Below are 16,525 nucleotides of genomic sequence, written 5' to 3'. Positions count from 1 at the left end.
CCTGGAATTCTTCTTAAACACAGTTCTGGCACTCACTTCAAATATGGAGCCACAGAAGAAAAAAGTAAGCTTCCAAGATTTTAAGTACATCGAAGATCGCATGGTGATCATGGTAGAGGAATGGGATAAAAGTTGGTTAACCCCCCTGGCAGTATTCTCGAGTGTAGCTCGGGGTAAAGTTTCAGCACCACAAGCGGTAACCCTGAGCTACACTCGGGAATACACTGCAGCGTTGCTCCGGGATCTCTTCTTCACTTACCTTGTCCTGCGCTCCCGCGATGTCCCTCCTGCAGTGTCCCCAGCCATCTCCTTCGGCCGATGCCGGCATCTGTCTTCTGGGTTCCGTTCCCTGCGACGTCGGGACGTACGGGGGACGGAACTGGCGGGAAATTTAAAAATGACAAAAAGTGACATTCACTAAAATCACATAGTATAACATTACTGTATCAAACCATTTCACATATATTTTGTCCCTACTGCTTTGTCCGGCGCCCTGCCTGCATTTTTACTGTTTTTTCTGCCTGGAAACTGAGAAACGTCCATGGCGTCCAAAAAGCGTCCCTTTAGGTCAAAAGCGGTTTTAGACCAGCTAGAGAACAGCGATAGTAAATCAGAACCACTTGCAGAATTGAGGGATAATGATTCGTGGGGGAAATTCGTCATCAGACACTGAAAACGATTCTGCGACTTTGCTCAGCGATGTGCGAACTTGGCGCTCTAATTCAAATTTCAGTGTTTTTGGTTTGATTACATTATTGAATTAAATTTATTATTTTTTATGATTATTTATTAAATTATAATTTATGATTTTGTGTTTCAAATTTTATCATACCCGGGATGTTTACTAGACTCTTCGGACAGATTTCAGTGAGTTATTCCTAAGAATTACAGGCCTACAATAAAAAAACAACATATTTTCATGTAAAAAAATGTACCGCTTTGAGCACAGAAATACTGACATAATCAGACCGCTGGGGAGGCTACAGAAGCTGTGCCTCGCTGTTTTTGCATTTAGTAAATCTTCAAGAGATTATCCACTCTCCTGTTCAGAAAATAGTTTGCCCAACACAAGGCAAATCAACAGGTTCAGGAAAGAGGGGGTCATTGGTGGTACTTCCTTTGTTCTGACTGGCAAAGCTGGTGAAGCATCTTTATCACAAAACTGTAGCTTTCTGTAATGGCTGCTGTGCTAGATGACTTTTCATGAGCATCAAGAAGTGCAGAGCTGAATGTAGGCCACTTGGCCTCTTTACCAGCAGACTTGTAGGGGAGGATTGTATGTGATGTAGGACAGTTCTGTGAAGCTGTTTGCTAAAGAAGTCTTTCTTTTCTGGGTTTCAGGAGTAGTAAAGAACTGCTCTTACAGCCGGTGGTCATAAGCAGAAATGAAAAGGAGAAAGTGCTGATTGAGGGATCCATTAACTCAGTGCGCGTCAGCATCGCTGTGAAACAGGTGAGCTACTGCAAGCGTGACCTGACAGTACGGTTTGTGATTGTCTGGTATCATGTGCCTGTGTGTTGCTTTAAATAACTTGTTACAGATGCAGCTGCCCCCCGCACCCACCGATCCTCTGTTTTGACATTGAGTGGGGGATCTTTTCCCTCTGCTCACTGTCAAAATGTTTAAACCCACGGTGAAAACTACAGAGAGCCTTTGTGGCCGCCTGCTTGTATTTCTCAATAAACTACCAGGGCACTGGTCAGTGTTTCTCAACCTTTTTTCAGTCAAAGCACCCTTTAAAATGATGGACAGTCCCGAGGCACCCTTTAAAATGATGGACAGTCCCGAGGCACCCTTTAAAATGATGGACAGTCCCGAGGCACCCTTTAAAATGATGGACAGTCCCGAGGCACCCTTTAAAATGATGGACAGTCCCGAGGCACCCTTTAAAATGATGGACAGTCCCGAGGCACCCTTTAAAATGATGGACAGTCCCGAGGCACCCTTTAAAATGATGGACAGTCCCGAGGCACCCTTTAAAATGATGGACAGTCCCGAGGCACCCTTTAAAATGATGGACAGTCCCGAGGCACCCTTTAAAATGATGGACAGTCCCGAGGCACCCTTTAAAATGATGGACAGTCCCGAGGCACCCTTTAAAATGATGGACAGTCCCGAGGCACCCTTTAAAATGATGGACAGTCCCGAGGCACCCGTTAAAATGATGGACAGTCCCGAGGCACCCGTTAAAATGATGGACAGTCCCGAGGCACCCGTTAAAATGATGGACAGTCCCGAGGCACCCGTTAAAATGATGGACAGTCCCGAGGCACCCTTTAAAATGATGGACAGTCCCGAGGCACCCTTTAAAATGATGGACAGTCCCGAGGCACCCTTTAAAATGATGGACAGTCCCGAGGCACCCTTTAAAATGATGGACAGTCCCGAGGCAGCCGTTAAAATGATGGACAGTCCCGAGGCACCCGTTAAAATGATGGACAGTCCCGAGGCACCCGTTAAAATGATGGACAGTCCCGAGGCACCCGTTAAAATGATGGACAGTCCCGAGGCACCCGTTAAAATGATGGACAGTCCCGAGGCACCCGTTAAAATGATGGACAGTCCCGAGGGACCCTTTAAAATGATGGACAGTCCCGAGGCACCCTTTAAAATGATGGACAGTCCCGAGGCACCCGTTAAAATGATGGACAGTCCCGAGGCACCCGTTAAAATGATGGACAGTCCCGAGGCACCCGTTAAAATGATGGACAGTCCCGAGGCACCCGTTAAAATGATGGACAGTCCCGAGGCACCCGTTAAAATGATGGACAGTCCCGAGGCACCCGTTAAAATGATGGACAGTCCCGAGGCACCCTTTGTAATGATGGACAGTCCCGAGGCACCCTTTGTAATGATGGACAGTCCCGAGGCACCCTTTGTAATGATGGACAGGCCCGAGGCACCCTTTATAATGATGGACAGTACCGAGGCACCCTTTATAATGATGGACAGTCCCGAGGCACCCTTTATAATGATGGACAGTCCCGAGGCACCCTTTATAATGATGGACAGTCCCGAGGCACCCTTTATAATGATGGACAGTCCCGAGGCACCCTTTATAATGATGGACAGTCCCGAGGCACCCTTTATAATGATGGACAGTCCCGAGGCACCCTTTATAATGATGGACAGTCCCGAACACCCTTTAAAATGATGGACAGTCCCGAGGCACCCTTTATAATTTATGGACAGTCTTGAGGCACCCCATTCTAAATTCTGAAAAACTATTCTAATAGTTTTATATACCTCAGCAACATCCACACATGTAGGACACCCAACATTGGAGGTGATTTATTCTTCCAAAGCAAATACTCTTATGCACATTGGTACTGACTAGTATTCCAATGTTTCTCTTCTCCCTCAGTTTTTCTCCATCACTGAGCTAATGTGACCCCAGCACTGATGGAAAGGGGCGGGGGAGGGTCAAACTAGGATGCTGTGCAGGTAGATGACATCCTCCTTATCAACTGATGATGTCATTGGTTGTCAGCGGCTAGAAGGTCATAATGGTGCACAATGAAAATCTGGGGCTTTGTGTAACTAAAAGACAGGCTTGTTCCACCCTCTGGCTTGTAAACAAGTTTTGGGTAGTTTTTAGAGATTTTGCCCAGGAACCCAGTTGAGAGAGGCTGCTCTAGGTAGCTCTTTGAGTCTTCCTGTCAGTTTGTAACTGCCTGCCCATCTGAGGTACAAGCAGACAGCTTACATACACTGCCTGCTAGAGCCCTACATCTGGGTCTAATGCTGTGCAGGCTCATAATAAAGAAAAAATAATAAATTCAGATTTTTTTCATTTAACTTGCAAAAAGTTGTGTATTTATAATTCATTTTTTTTTTTTTCCAAGGTAAACTAATCCTAATATTCTAACACAGGCACCTAGGCATAGCAATGGCTTTAATTGTTCCTTCTACACCTGTTTTCCAGGCAATTATGAACAGGCATAGCTCAGACACTTTTGACTAGTGTTGGGTCTTGCCTACCCCCTCTTGCCCCCCTGCACTTCCCATTGGCCAAGCACTGTGCTGGGTTGCCTTACTGGTCCTTATTAGGCCATTTGATATGGTCCAGTATTTGGGCATAGATGGAATAATGAAAGCTCTTCCTATCATATATTCTACTGGAGCCATGTTGTCGAAGACTCACACTCACTTTGAACATTCAGGGGAAGGTGACAGTGTCTCTAGAAAAGGCATCCCCTGGCCTCATGTGCTTACCTTACCTGTATTTCCACCAGGGTGGATTTGATTTAAATCAAACTGATTTAAATCACTAGTCAGTAAGGCTTGATTTAAATCCTAGTTTTCTACATAAAGACTAATTCTTGCTGGTATAACTTTAATATGCAAGTAGATGAAGATTTTTAGAATAACAACTTTTCTGTTGTACTTAGGAAGGAGAAAAATAATCATTACCTTAATAATAACAATTTAAATAGATTTATTCAACTGAAACAATAACATTCCAGCATATGTGATTTACTTAAACATCCATATTTATTAACTAATTTGGCTAAACAAAATCTATATATTTTAAGAAACTTAGACTGTCAGCCCCTTCCTCCTCACACTTAGTTTCACTTTCTTCTTGTGCAGATCTATTCCACTCCAAACAATCAGAAAAATATTGTTTCTGTTCTATTCACTGAACTTCTTGAAACTTAGCACTGAAGGGGTTGATTCTGTATTCATAGGTTTGTAGAAGTTAGGATGAAGGTCTTTTTCTTAACTCTGTTCATGTTATAACATTTTTGCTGTGAAGAAGAGGCATGTGATCTCCGCTGAGTCAAATTCAGTTTTGAGAACTGCAAAAGTAAACCGAGCATCTGTGATAATATCTTGTAGGCAGAGAAACTGCCCAATAATCTTACAAAAACCTCTGGAAGAGCATGACATTGTGAATGGATTCATGGAATTTATTTACCAAAAAAATTAAACCTATACAGCCTTATTCTACATAATTAAAAAACTAATCTTTATTTCATGATGGAATAACCTTTGGATGGTAATATATTTTCCTCAAAAAGCATTTTATTTAAAAAAATCCGATTTAAATAAAAAAAATCCGATTTAAATAAAAAAAATCAGATTTTTTTTTTAAAATCATTGATTTTTATCCACCCTGATTTCCACCCAGCTCCTTGCTCTGTGCTATGAACAGCATTGTTGGCAACCCAGAAAATGTACTCTCTGGTCACGTGCCAGTGCTTGGGCATAGTGATTGGTTAGGGCAACTGGCAAGGTGATAGTTTCTCTTTAAAGTATAACTAAACTCAAAACATTTTTTTTTTAGTTTTGTATGGAATGCAGAGGGATTAGAACACCCCCATCAGTTTTACTTGCTGTATGTGCCCCCGTTAGGGCGATTCATGCTCTCTATTTGTCCTATTTGAAAGTAACAAACAAATCCTACATTTTGGGTTTTCCCCAGAAAAGTAATAGAGGGGAAATCTTCCAATGGGGATGTAACGGAACCGACCCCAGACTGCGCTTGGGGACTTCCTTTAGAATACCGCTTCCCCGTCCGAACACAGACAACAAGCACCACAGCGACCATACAAGACTAGACGACACCAGCCTGGAAGTAAACCTGGAGGTAGACTAGTTTATTTGAACACAGATACAAGATATATACACTGGATACAAATGGAGAAACAGAAAAAGGGTGCACCGACCTAGTGCATTATCGTTTAAAATAATTTATTGAAGAAACAAAATAGGTATCATACTCACAATGGACATAATAACACAGACATGTCAAACTGAACAAGGTGTATGATCCAAACAACATCTGAGTCCATACGATGGTTGGCTCTGAGGAAGAGGTTGTGTCCTCGAAACGCGTTAGTCAGTTGGTTCCATTGTATGGACTCAGATGTTGTTTGGATCATACATCTTGTTCAGTTTGACATGCCTGTGTTATGTCCATTGTGAGTATGATACCTATTTTGTTTCTTCAGTAAATCATTTTAAACGATAATGCACTAGGTCGGTGCGCCCTTTTTCTGTTTCTCCATTTGTATCCAGTGTATTTGGACCACCCCGGTCTGTTGAGGGCAGCAAGCAGTGCATATTCCAGAAAATTCCAGAACATTCCTATTGGGTCTACTGAGTCCTTTCCTAGCGCAGGAGTAAAGTGTTTGTTGTGTTGGACAAGATATATACACTCAGGAGACAGTCCCCCCTCCCTGCATAATGACACAGGGCGGGGTAATCAAGATTTAGTAAAAAGAGACACACCAACAGACAGTCCCATCAGGAGTGAGGGCTGCTGGAGACACCGTGCCCCCCCCCCAGCGCTAGACGGATGGGAACGGATCCCCATAGGCCTGGTTTTAGCGGATAGCATCAATCAGATGTCGGTGTGTGTAAACAGACAAATGTCTGTTTATAACTGACGCTCCGTAGAGAACAATGAAGGGTCCGATCGGGTCCGCCTAAACAATTGACAGGTGGACCCGATCGGTCTGCCCATGTGAAAGGGGCCTTTTTATTGTGCAGGGGGTGAGCACAAATACATAATCTTCCAGGTGTTCTAAGTATTGTGATTTCACCAGCTGCTAATCAATCTGTTCTGACCGTAAAAACTTACTTATCTGCACATTTTACTTGAAATATTAATTGTTTGTTTGTACAGGCTGATGAAATTGAAAAGATTTTATGCCATAAATTCATGCGTTTCATGATGATGAGGGCAGAAAACTTCTTCATCCTGCGTAGAAAACCTGTAGAGGTAAGAACATGTTTGATGCTGGCCAGTCACATAATAGTACCGTTGCTTTTATGAAAGAATCAGAAATCGATTGCAATTAACAGCCAGTTTGATCAAGAAACTGCAAAAGTTCCGACCTAACCGATCTTTTCCTTGGGTTGAAGGTTGATTTTTGATGGAAAGGTCTCTTGGAATAATCTGCGATTCGCTGCTTTCTTATGTGGTCTGCATAAGGCAGTGTTTCTCAACCTTTTTTCAGTCAAGGCACCTTTTAAAATTACGGACAGTCTCAAGGTACCCCATTCTAAACTGCGAAAAACTATTCTAATAGTTTTATATAACACAGCAACATCCACACATGTAGGACACCCAACATTAGAGGTGATTTATTCTTCCAAAGCAAATACACTTTTGCATGCCGGTACTGATATGTATGCCAATGTTTCTCTTCTCCCTCATTTTATCCTCCATCACTGAGCTTGGTGCCAGGGGCATCTCATGGGGCCCCCTACTGACCCCAGGCCCTCGGGCAGTGCCCGAGTTTCCAAATGGTCAGTCCGCCCCTGATCCATGCACACCTACATGATAGCGATCTAGCAACTATTAAAATTCCACAGCTCGTGCCACCTCCGTTTACTGCCGTTAAATGACAGTTCAATAGCCTGACTTACTGTTTGCTTGAAACCTGAAGCTTCGTATGTGGAACTGGAATATGTTTCAATTTTTGATAATTACACAAACATTTAATGGTATTTGTGCCACATTGTGGTGCTGCTTTTGTTCTCTTTGTTTTGTTTGTGTGATCAGGCAATGTATTATAAAGAATACATTGTCTATACTGTTTTTTCATCTCTCACAGTAAAGCATTATTAAACCCAAAAGCAAACATTTATTATATTGCAACTTACCAATTCTTAGATGTGATGGCTGCATTAGTTTTCTTTTTTAAGTTTTCTTCTATTTTCATCCGGTGGTACGGCCAATGCGTCTGTTGTTTTTCAACAGAGCAAGCTGTTCTGCACATGTAGCAATTAGAAGGTCGAGACAAACCATTTACCACTGATAGGAGTGCTTGCAATGATCAGTTTTTATTTATGTGAAACCTTTATCTTAAAAGGAATATACCGTATTTGCCGGCGTATAAGACGACTTTTCAACCCCTGAAAATCTTCTGAAAAGTCGGGGGTCGTCTTATACGCCGGTATACGGCGAGCCGGTGTGTCAGGGCGGCACTTTTTCCAGGGGCGGTGTCCTCCAACGGACACTAAGTACAGGGGTGGGCAGAGGGGCTGCTGTACCTTACCTGGCTCCGGTCCCGGTCCCACGATGATCCGGTCCAGGAAGCGCGGCTGCTCCTTCTTTCAGTTCGGCCACTCAATGGTCGCGCGGCCGCTCGGCTCCGCCTCCTCCTCCTCACCGGTGATTGGGCGCCAGCGCACACAGGCGACCAATCACCGGCGAGGAGGCGGAGCCGAACGGCCCCGCGAAAATCAAGCTGCCGAACTGAAAGAAGGAGCAGCCGCTCCTCTCCCCCACTGACACTAACGATGGGGCACTATACCTCCTCCCCACTGACACCAATGATGGGGCACTATTCTCCCCCACTGACACCAATGATGGGGCACTATTCTCCCCCACTGACACCAATGATGGGGCACTATTCCTCCTCCCCACTGACACCAATGATGGGGCACTATTCTCCCCCACTGACACCAATGATGGGGCACTATTCTCCCCCACTGACACCAATGATGGGGCACTATTCCTCCTCCCCACTGACACCAATGATGGGGCACTATTCTCCCCACTGACACCAATGATGGGGCACTATTCCTCCCCCACTGACACCAATGATGCGGCACTATTCCTCCCCCACTGACACCAATGATGGGGCACTATTCCTCCCCCACTGACACCAATGATGGGGCACTTTTCTCCCCACTGATACCAATGATGGGGCACTATTCTCCCTACTGACACCAATGATGGGGCACTATTCCTCCCCCACTGACACCAACCATGGGGCACTATTCCTCCTCCCCACTGACACCAACGATGGGGCACTATTCCTCCTCCCCACTGACACCAACGATGGGGCACTATTCCTCCCACTGACACCAATGATGGGGCATGATTCCTCCCACTGACACAAATGATGAGGCACTATTCCTCCCACTGACACTAATGATGGGGCACTATTTCATCCACTGACACCAATGATGGGGCACTATTCCTCCCACTGACACTAATGATGGGGCACCATTAGTGTCAGTGGGAGGAGTAGTGCCTCATCATTGGTATCAGTGGGAGGAATAGTGCCCCATCATTGGTGTCAGTGGGAGGAATAGCACCCCATCATTGGAATACCATACTGAAATACCATACCATATTGAAATCAAATCTGATGTTTTTTCATTTTTATTTGGTGTGCGTTGGAAGAGGGGTAGTCTTATACGACGAGTATAGCTCAAACCCTATATTTTAACAGGAAAAGTAGGGGGTCGTCTTATACGCCCAGTCGTCTTATACGCCAGCAAATACGGTATATGTGACTGCATTGTGAGCTGGAGTTTGGCTTAGGTTTGTTAGTATATCTAAATATGCTAGTTCATCTAACATTCCCCTCCCCCACGACTGACAATGCTGCTGTCCAGTGGTATCCCCTGTGCTCCTTTATCCAGAGCGGGTGCTCTCTAATACAGGAGATGCGTTACTGGCCAGATCACCAGGTGAAAGCAGAGGAGAAAAGCCTAAAAAAAAAGAAAACTAATGCAGCCACCACATATAATGATTAGTGAGCTGCAATATATTAATACTGCTTTAATGCCCACAAAAGGATTAGTAACAAAAACATTGCAATGGTAAAATACATGTGAAGGGATTTGGAGAAGTTAAAGGTGCTGTATGGCCACTCCACCCCAACAGCATGCCATTCCCAGGGGTTGGGGGGGGGGTTCCTACAGATTCCTAACGATCTTCCATTGACCGCAACTCAGAATGCCCAGAGATCTGGTAGGGGTAATAATTCTTCATATTTGGTGTTTTCCAAAGACGTGCTTTTCATCATCAGTGATATTAGGAAATGCCTTTGATACGTGGGAGTAATTAGTGCTGGGAACGTGGCTTCAGATCAGATGGCTGCCATTCTTTAATGAGAACATTTTCTGGTTTCCAGGGATACGACATCAGCTTCCTGATCACAAACTTCCACACGGAGCAAATGTACAAACACAAGCTGGTCGACTTTGTCATTCATTTTATGGAGGAGATCGACAAGGAGATCAGCGAAATGAAGCTGTCAGTCAACGCCAGAGCTCGTATCGTAGCCGAGGAATTCCTAAAGAACGTAAGCAAGTTTATGTTTTCATTTCTTAGGTGGGCCAGGGAATCGGTGGCATGTACTAATAACAGGCTCCAGGCTGACGAAGAAATGTGAATCTTGGCATGGTTTGCCACTCTCAAGCTGCTGTTATATTTCCAATGATCGTCAGCTTCCTCTGGTGGCCATATTGTGGTATTTTCCTGAAATATGTCAGTTGGGAAAACATCCTATTTTGGCCACTAGAAGGAGCTGTCGATCATCGGAAATAAATGTATTAGGAAAAATTTTAAAATTTTCATGACACCCGAGCAAACATTGGCACATCACTTTTGGCTTGGGACATTGGCACATCATTCTTGGCTTGGGACATTGGCACATCATTCGTGGCTTGGGACATTGGCACATCATTCGTGGCTTGGGACATTGGCACATCATTCGTGGCTTGGGACATTGGCACATCATTCGTGGCTTGGGACATTGGCACATCATTCATGGCTTGGGACATTGGCACATCATTCGTGGCTTGGGACATTGGCACATCATTCGTGGCTTGGGGCATTGCCACATCATTCGTGGCTTGGGGCATTGGCACATTATTTGTGGCTTGGGGCATTGGCACATCATTTGTGGCTTGGGACATTGGCACATCATTTGTGGCTTGGGACATTGGCACATCATTTGTGGCTTGGGACATTGGCACATCATTCGTGGCTTGGGACATTGGCACATCATTCGTGGCTTGGGGCATTGGCACATTATTTGTGGCTTGGGACATTGGCACATCATTTGTGGCTTGGGACATTGGCACATCATTTGTGGCTTGGGACATTGGCACATCATTTGTGGCTTGGGACATTGGCACATCATTTGTGGCTTGGGACATTGGCACATCATTTGTGGCTTGGGACATTGGCACATCATTCGTGGCTTGGGACATTGGCACATCATTTGTGGCTTGAGACATTGGCACATCATTCGTGGCTTGGGACATTGGTACAGCATTTTTTTGTATAAATTGATCCCTAAAGTCATATGTAAACTTGAACAATGATTTTCTTGTATTTTGCTTTTTAATGGTAAGTAAAAGTGGTTCTAAAGGTAGAAGGCTTTTTACCTTAACCTCTTCACGCCGGCCGCACGCAAATGTGCGGCCTCCCGGCGTCTGTGCCTAGACGCCGAGCGGCCGCACATTTGCGTTCTATTAAAAAAGGACATATGTGCTGAGAGCGTGTGCCCCGCGTGCTCCCAGCACACATGTCCGGTACTCACGAAAAGTTCCTGATCTCCTCTTTCGATCAGGACCTTTCCCGATCATGTGACCAGCGTGATGGTGCATCACAGCGGTCACATGACCCTAAACTCCGCCCCGGCTTCTGATACTCTTAAAAGGCCAGGAGGCGCCGGAGTGAAGGGGTTAAAGTGTTGGTAGTAAACTACTTTTCTAAATTGGTACCTACAGGTAATTTTATAATAAAGCTTACCTATAGTTTCAAGGAATATCTCCTAAACGTTCACCATTTAGGAGATATTCTCTAGTTCTCCACCTGGGGACATCACATGTGCACGGCGCTCTGAAAGGACGGCATGCTAAGTATTCTGTCCCTGCACTGTGCCATGATGGTAGCTCTCGTGCACATGAGCGGGAGTGACATCATTGCGGCTTGGCCATTCAAACAGCCACTGCCTGCAAACTCGGAAAGCAGACCGGTTGAAGATGGAAGCCCTGTCGGGACCTTTTCCGATCATGTGACCACCGTGATGGCGAATCACGGCGGTCACATGTCCCTAAAACCGCACCCACCTCCTGGTTTCTGAAACTCAAAGGGCCGGGAGGCACCAACGTGAAGAGGTTAAAGCGGAGTTCCACTCACCCTGTCAAAAAATAAGAGTCAGCAGCTACAAAAACTGCTACAAAAAACAGCCACTTACCTGTCCCTTGGTCCCACGGTGTCTCCTCTGTAGTCCGTTTCACCGGCCGTCCTGTATTCCTGGAGGCCGGCATCTTCAGTGTGGGCACCCGGCTGTGACTCCTTGTGGCTTCACAGCCGGGTACCCACTGTGCATGTGCGAGTAGTGCTGCGCTTCATGAATGGTCCTGTAATCTTCTGGGACCTGTCACGTGTCCCAAAAGACTACAGGGAGGGAGGGAGGACACCTTCCGTTTCTGATCGCCTAGGCAATCGGACTGGAAGTGGGAGCGGGTACCTGTTAAATTCGGGTACCCTCTCCACCCCGCCAATCCTTAATGGGGAGCGGGGGAGCAGTCCTTAAAGCGGAACATCCATGTTTGGGTGGAGCTCCGCTTTAATAACATTCAATTACAATTGATTTCCTCTGGATCAATTGTTGGTATAGAATTATAACTTTTTTTTTTTGGTTGAACTGGATGGACTTTTTTTTTGTCTTTTTTCAGCCAGACTAACTATGTAACAATATGACTTGTGTTGCAATTGTATACGCTATGTGAATGGGGTTTTTTTTTATTTGCTAATTTTTTTTCCTACGAAAGTGGAGTTACCCATAAAATTAACTTCTCCTCACTTCTGTGTGATCTTTGGGGATGTTCGAACCTTTTCCACTCGTCAACTTAAAAAAAAAAAAAATTGTCAGGAGTCACTCTATAAACCTTGGCATTTCAGGTCCCAATATTTAACTACACAGTGGAGAAGAGTGAAGGATCAAAACATTATGTCAGTCAGATTCGTGCAAATATTATGATTCAAATCATGCAAGGAAATGCACTTCTCTATGCATTTGTTGTCCTAGCTACAAGCCTGCATTCATCTTTTGCAACCAATCAGACATAAATCCTTGACTAGTCATGACTCGTGCTTTGACTTTAGCCCCTTGACGCCGAGTGCATGCAAATATGCGACCTCTTGGCATCTGGGCCTTGACACCGAGTGGCCGCATATTTGTGTGCCATTAGAAAATACATATGTGCTGAGAGCGTGTGCCCTGTGCGCTCCCAGCACGTATGTCCGTGACTCACAGGAATGTCTCGATCTCCCCTTGCGATCGGGATCTTTTCCGATCATGTAATCGCCGTGATGGCGGTCACATGACCCTAAAGCCTTGCCCATCTCCCGGCTTCTGAAACTCTTAAAGGGCCGGGAGGCACCGGCGCGAAGTGGTTTAAAGCGGAGTTCCACTCACTCACAAAAACTGTAGCTGCTGACTTTTAAAAAACAGCCACTTACCTGTCCCACGATCCCGCGTTACCCCTGCTGCTGCCCGTTTCACTGGCCGTCCTGTATTCCAGGCGCCGGCATCTTCAGTGTGGGCATTTGGTTGTGACAGCTTGCAGCTTCACAGTCGGGTAACCGCTGCGCTGCCTGAATTGCCCCGTCATCTTCTGGGACCTGTCACTTTTCCCACAAGACTTCGGGGAGGGAGGGTAGGAGGACAACTTCCGTTTCCGATCGCCTAGGCGGACGTGGGAGCGGGTACCTGTCGAATTCAGATACCCGTTCCCCCCCCAATCCATAAATCCTTAATGGGGAGCGGGGGACTAATCTTTAAAGCGGAACTTCCCCTTTTGGGTGGAACTCCGCTTTAAGGACTGATTCACACCAGCAGCCACGGTGAACGGACAGCCGCTCGTGTTTGCTGGAAAGACACAGTGCTGAAGCACTGATCCTGGCACATCCCACTAATACTCAGAAATCCTACCTATAGATTAGTTCTAGTTAGTGACTAACTGCCCTGATAATGTATTCCTTCTCCTGGTCTGTAACGGGGTATTTACAACCAGACGGTGTGCAAAATAGCCAAGCAACTAGCATTTTAAAAATAGGACTTGCAACCTCAAGTTATCTTGTTTGCCATTGTTGCAATATAGAGAACATTATATCTGTTTTCTAACAACGCATTTTGTTTTATTTTTTTTCAGTTTTAATCAACGTGTCTGGACGGCGGATGTGACTCCCTCATTTTTGCTCCTGGATCTCTGCATCGCTGCCCCTCAGGGGTGGGGAATTAAAGGGCCAAGGGAGGGGGCTTGCATTTAGGTGCAGAGTAAGGAAATCGGTGAATGTCTGTCAGACCTCAGGGGGAAAATGTACATGGCATTTACCTTCATTCCAAATTCCCCCACAGGATGGGACAGAATATTTTTATTGTTATTTTGAGAGAAAAAAAATGTGCTTGTCTCAATCTGTAATCTTCCTTTTTTATTTTTTAATATTGCTTTATTTTTTGTTTTTTTTTCTTTATCGCAGTCTTTACAGAGAAGGTCATTAAAGTGATTTTCAGTAAGTGCCCACAGCTGGAACCTTCAGTCACATTGAAGGGGCTGCTCTCGAGTGCATTATCAGCTCTTGCTGCTTCTCCCACAACCCCCTCAGAGATTTTGTTGTTTTTTTGTTTTTTTTTGTTTTTTTTATATAAACTTGGCCATGGATCAAACTCAAAATACACAGCCTGGTGCATGTATGATTGGCAGCGGGCCATCTTCCTGCTCCCTGACAGGTCCATTAGCGAGAGCGCGACCGTTTTTACTTACAAGACTGCCAGAGGTACTGTAATAAAGGTGTATATTCTATCAGTGGTCTGTACAGGGTGGCCTCCCTCCCAGCTCATTCAGAGGAGAGATCTGAAGACCGCTGTGCTGTCGCAGGTCAGAACACGCCTTTATATTTCACTCCGGACTTTTGCCAAATCATACGGTTTGTCTCTGAAATAGTAATTGCAAATTTTCAGAGCTTTTTCTTTTTTTTTTTGTTGTTGTCGTCCGTCCCCCCATAAAATGAGAATTGGGAATCTGAAAAAAATATATATCCTCTATATCTTCTGCTTTTTTTGCACTTAATGTAGATTTTTCTTATTCAAAAATAAAGCCTTTTTGTCCTGTCTCCTATTACTGCAAGTCTGGTTTATTTAAAGGGACGCTCCTTTCGAAAGGTAAACATTTGCATTTTAAAGCTGAAAGCTGGGAGAAACGAACTGTCTAGATACGATATTTTTGTGTATTCTTAGTTCTTGGTCTATTTTTTTCTAGATATTGGAATCCAGTGTGAAACAACTCTTATACTGTGACGTTGTTCAGGTATTCCTGTAATAAAGACCAGTCACTGCTGCTCTCTCTCTCCTTGTGCAGGGTGACTGGTCTTGTCTCCACCCCCTCCTGCAGTTTTCTGCCCTCAGCTCAGAGAGGCTCAGTGGTTGGAGCCTGCTGAGCCTCTCTCACAGCTCTGCTCTTTTAACAGGTTATGTACAAAACCGTGATAATGTCAGTGGCGTCACTATGGGGGTTCGGGGGTATGAACTGCACCTGAGTGACACCATGGCAGGCCCCTCAATTAACACTGTACTTGGTCCGCTGAGCTCCTCCTCCTGTTTTCCGGCACTCAGGGCTGAGACTAGAGAGGGCAGCCTGGTTCAGTAAACTGTACATAGGGGGCTTTTGTAGGTAAAAAAAACACGTGTCTTGTGGTGTCTGCTTCTTAGGATGCATCCTTTTTTACTAGGTCACTAGGGGACATTTTTGCATTGAAGTCTATGGGACGAGTTTTTGCCTTAAAGTCTACAGGGCGAGATTTTGCCTTAAAGTCTACGGGGCGAGATTTTGCCTTAAAGTCTACGGGGCGAGATTTTGCCTTAAAGTCTACGGGGCGAGATTTTGCCTTAAAGTCTACGGGGCGAGATTTTGCCTTAAAGTCTACGGGGCGAGATTTTGCCTTAAAGTCTACGGGGCGAGATTTTGCCTTAAAGTCTACGGGGCGAGATTTTGCCTTAAAGTCTACGGGGCGAGATTTTGCCTTAAAGTCTACGGGGTGAGATTTTGCCTTAATGTCTACGGGGCGAGATTTTGCCTTAAAGTCTACGGGACGAGATTTTGCCTTAAAGTCTACAGGGCGAGATTTTGCCTTAAAGTCTACGGGGCGAGATTTTGCCTTAAAGTCTACGGGGCGAGATTTTGCCTTAAAGTCTACGGGGCGAGATTTTGCATTGAAGTCACTAGGGGGTGTTTTTGCGTGAAAGTCTATGGGTCGAGATTTTGCATTGCAGTCACTAGGGGGTGTTTTTGCATGAAAGTCTATGGGACACAACTTTGCATGCGAGTTTCCTTGACACTTTTTTTTTATACTAAAAGCAAGCAATTCTCTGTACCTTTTTTTCCTATCGGCAAAGTGCCATTAACACTATTTTCAGCCAATACGTTTCGGCCACCGATATATCGGTGCATCCTTAGTTTAAAATAGCTGACAGCTTTCTGTTAAGGCCGATTGCACATGGGAGTAAAAAAAATGCTCAGTTTCTTGCCAGAAATGAAATGTATTGTTGTCTATCGGACATGGAACACAACTGAGCAAAGATCAGTAATACAGCGTTGAGTACAGAGCAGTAAAACGAAAATAGAAAATCTTTTTTTTTGAGTGCAGTAATTTATTCACATATTTACTTATTTTGGCCCCTTGCACATGATGTTTACTCAGGAATTTGTGACGCCCGTGTGCCACGAGGGGCCACAATACTGGCAATGAAGAAGAAT

General features: G+C 44.9%; 1 protein-coding gene across 1 annotated transcript in view; it reads left to right on the top strand.

Annotated features, from left to right (window-relative positions):
- The window catches only part of ARPC4 (actin related protein 2/3 complex subunit 4), a 40,979-nt gene extending 26,094 nt beyond the window's left edge, over positions 1 to 14,885 (top strand). The window contains exons 3-6 of the mRNA XM_089682078.1: positions 1,342 to 1,453; positions 6,636 to 6,731; positions 9,886 to 10,056; positions 13,925 to 14,885. Of these exons, the coding sequence (XP_089538204.1) occupies positions 1,342 to 1,453; positions 6,636 to 6,731; positions 9,886 to 10,056; positions 13,925 to 13,930 (385 nt within the window). The 3' untranslated portion in view covers positions 13,931 to 14,885. The remainder of the gene's footprint in view (positions 1 to 1,341; positions 1,454 to 6,635; positions 6,732 to 9,885; positions 10,057 to 13,924) is intronic.
- The last annotated feature ends 1,640 nt before the right edge of the window (positions 14,886 to 16,525 follow it).

This window comes from Staurois parvus, unplaced genomic scaffold, assembly GCF_062004578.1.
Source record: "Staurois parvus isolate SC_StPar_1 unplaced genomic scaffold, SC_StPar_1.0 ptg000283l, whole genome shotgun sequence".
Lineage (NCBI taxonomy): Eukaryota > Metazoa > Chordata > Amphibia > Anura > Ranidae > Staurois > Staurois parvus.
The sequence above is the reverse complement of the archived record's forward strand: the minus strand, read 5'-3'. Positions and strand labels throughout refer to the sequence as shown.